At 57.5% G+C, this 1,721-nt stretch overlaps 1 protein-coding gene across 1 annotated transcript; it reads right to left on the reverse strand.

Moving 5' to 3' along the window:
• Positions 1–534: 534 nt before the first annotated feature.
• On the reverse strand, positions 535–1,401 carry LOC147987079 (uncharacterized). The gene has a single exon (XM_087540244.1). The coding sequence runs from the start codon at positions 1,399–1,401 to the stop codon at positions 535–537; it is 867 nt and encodes a 288-aa protein (XP_087396370.1).
• Between the last annotated feature and the right edge of the window lie 320 nt (positions 1,402–1,721).

Genomic DNA, 1,721 nt, shown 5'->3' on the forward strand with positions numbered 1-1,721 from the left:
CTCTTGCAAACGTTGAGCCAGCACTCTTCAACCCAAAAGGCATCCGTAAAAAGCAATACGTACCACATGGGGTGATGAATGATGTCTTCTATTCATCTTCTCTTGTCATGAAGATTTGGTGGTAGCCTGAGTAGGCATCAAAGAATGATAACAGATCACACCCGGCCGCGGAGTCAATAATCTGGTCGATGCGCGGCAATGGGAAGGGGTCTTTAGGACAAGCCTTATTGATATCTGTGTAATCAATACACAGCCTCCATTCCCATTCGCCTTGCGCACCACTACCGGATTGGCCAACCACGTCGGATGGATCACCCCTCTCACCAAACCTGCCGCTTCTAGCTTCCTGATCTCCTCTGTGATGAACTCCTGCCTCTCTAGAGCCTGCTTTCTGACCTTCTGCTTGACGGGCTGCGCGTGGGGGCAGACAGCTAGGTGGTGCTCAATCACCTCCCTGGGAACACCGAGGATGTCGGACGCTTGCCATGCAAACACGTCAACATTTGCCCGCAGGAAGGAGACGAGCTCGCCTTCCTATTTGCTGTCGAGGGCGGAGCCTATAGTGAAGGCCCCTCCCTTGCCGTCTTCCGCGACGGGCACCTTCTTGGTCTGCGGCGGCTCGGCTCTGGATCTCTTGCTCTTGTCGGCAGAGCTCTCTCGCACGTCCTCAATGGTAGCACAACACTCTGAGGAGGTGCGCTTTCCGGAGTGGGTGCGAGAGGTCTTGCCGGGCTCCTTCTTTCCCCCCGGGCCTTCGGCGGCAGGAGCAGGTGCCTTGATGGCAGCTGCTGCAACTGCTTCCCGATAGAGTTGGTCGGCGCAGATCACCGCGTCCTTCTTGTCGGAGGGGACGGAGATGATGGTCAATGGCCCGGGCATCTTCAGCATGTTGTAGGCGTAGTGTGACACCGCCATGAACTTGGCCAATGCCGGGCGGCCGAGGATCCCGTTGTAGGGCAAGGGGATCTCGGCTACGTCGAAGATGATCTTCTCCGTTCTATAGTTCAATTCTCCTCCAAAGGTCACGGGCAGCGTGACCTTTCCCTTTGGCTGGCTCCTCCCCGGATTGACCCCTTGGAACGTGCCTGTTTCCTCGAGGTCTCCGTCAGGGATTTGCAACCTTTTGATCACGACAGGCGAGATCAGGTGCAGGCCGGCCCCGCCGTCAACCAACATCTTGTTCACCCTGAGGTTGTGTATTGTTGGCGAAACCAACAACGGCAAACACCCGACCGTGGTAGTGCGATCAGGGTGGTCCTCGGTGTAAAAAATGAGGGGCGTGCTGGACCATTTTAGGGGCTTCTGGGCGTCGAATGACGGCTCCGTTGTCGTGACCTCTCGCGCCCACTGCTTGAGCTGGTGGCGATAGGTATGCAGCGAGGCGCCGCCATCGACGCACATGGCCTCCGTAGCCTTCTGGAACCCTTGCTCATCGTACTCGTCGTCCTCGTCGTGATCGTCGTCTTCTTGTTTCTTGTCGCGGCCCCGGGCGGGCCTCTCTTGTTGATTGTCCTTGCCGGGGCGGCCTCCTTGGCCGCCACGCTTCTTGCCGGACCCCTCATCACCATCTTGGTCCTTCTCCTTGTCCCGCCTTTCGTACTCAGCCTTTTGCTTCTCAGCAAGCAGCTCGACTTGTTGGCACTTCTGGAGATCGTGGCCCTTGGTGCAGTGGATCTTGCAGTATTGCTTGCCGAAGCTTCCTGGCTTGTCGGTGGCCGCCA

Source organism: Triticum urartu, chromosome 2A, assembly GCF_056163025.1.
Source record: "Triticum urartu cultivar PI428250 chromosome 2A, HENAU_Tu73, whole genome shotgun sequence".
Taxonomy (NCBI): domain Eukaryota; kingdom Viridiplantae; phylum Streptophyta; class Magnoliopsida; order Poales; family Poaceae; genus Triticum; species Triticum urartu.

Excerpts from the sequence above, each read along its gene's own strand:
- LOC147987079 (XM_087540244.1), bottom strand. The coding sequence starts at position 1,401 with ATGTGCGTCGATGGCGGCGCCTCGCTGCATACCTATCGCCACCAGCTC.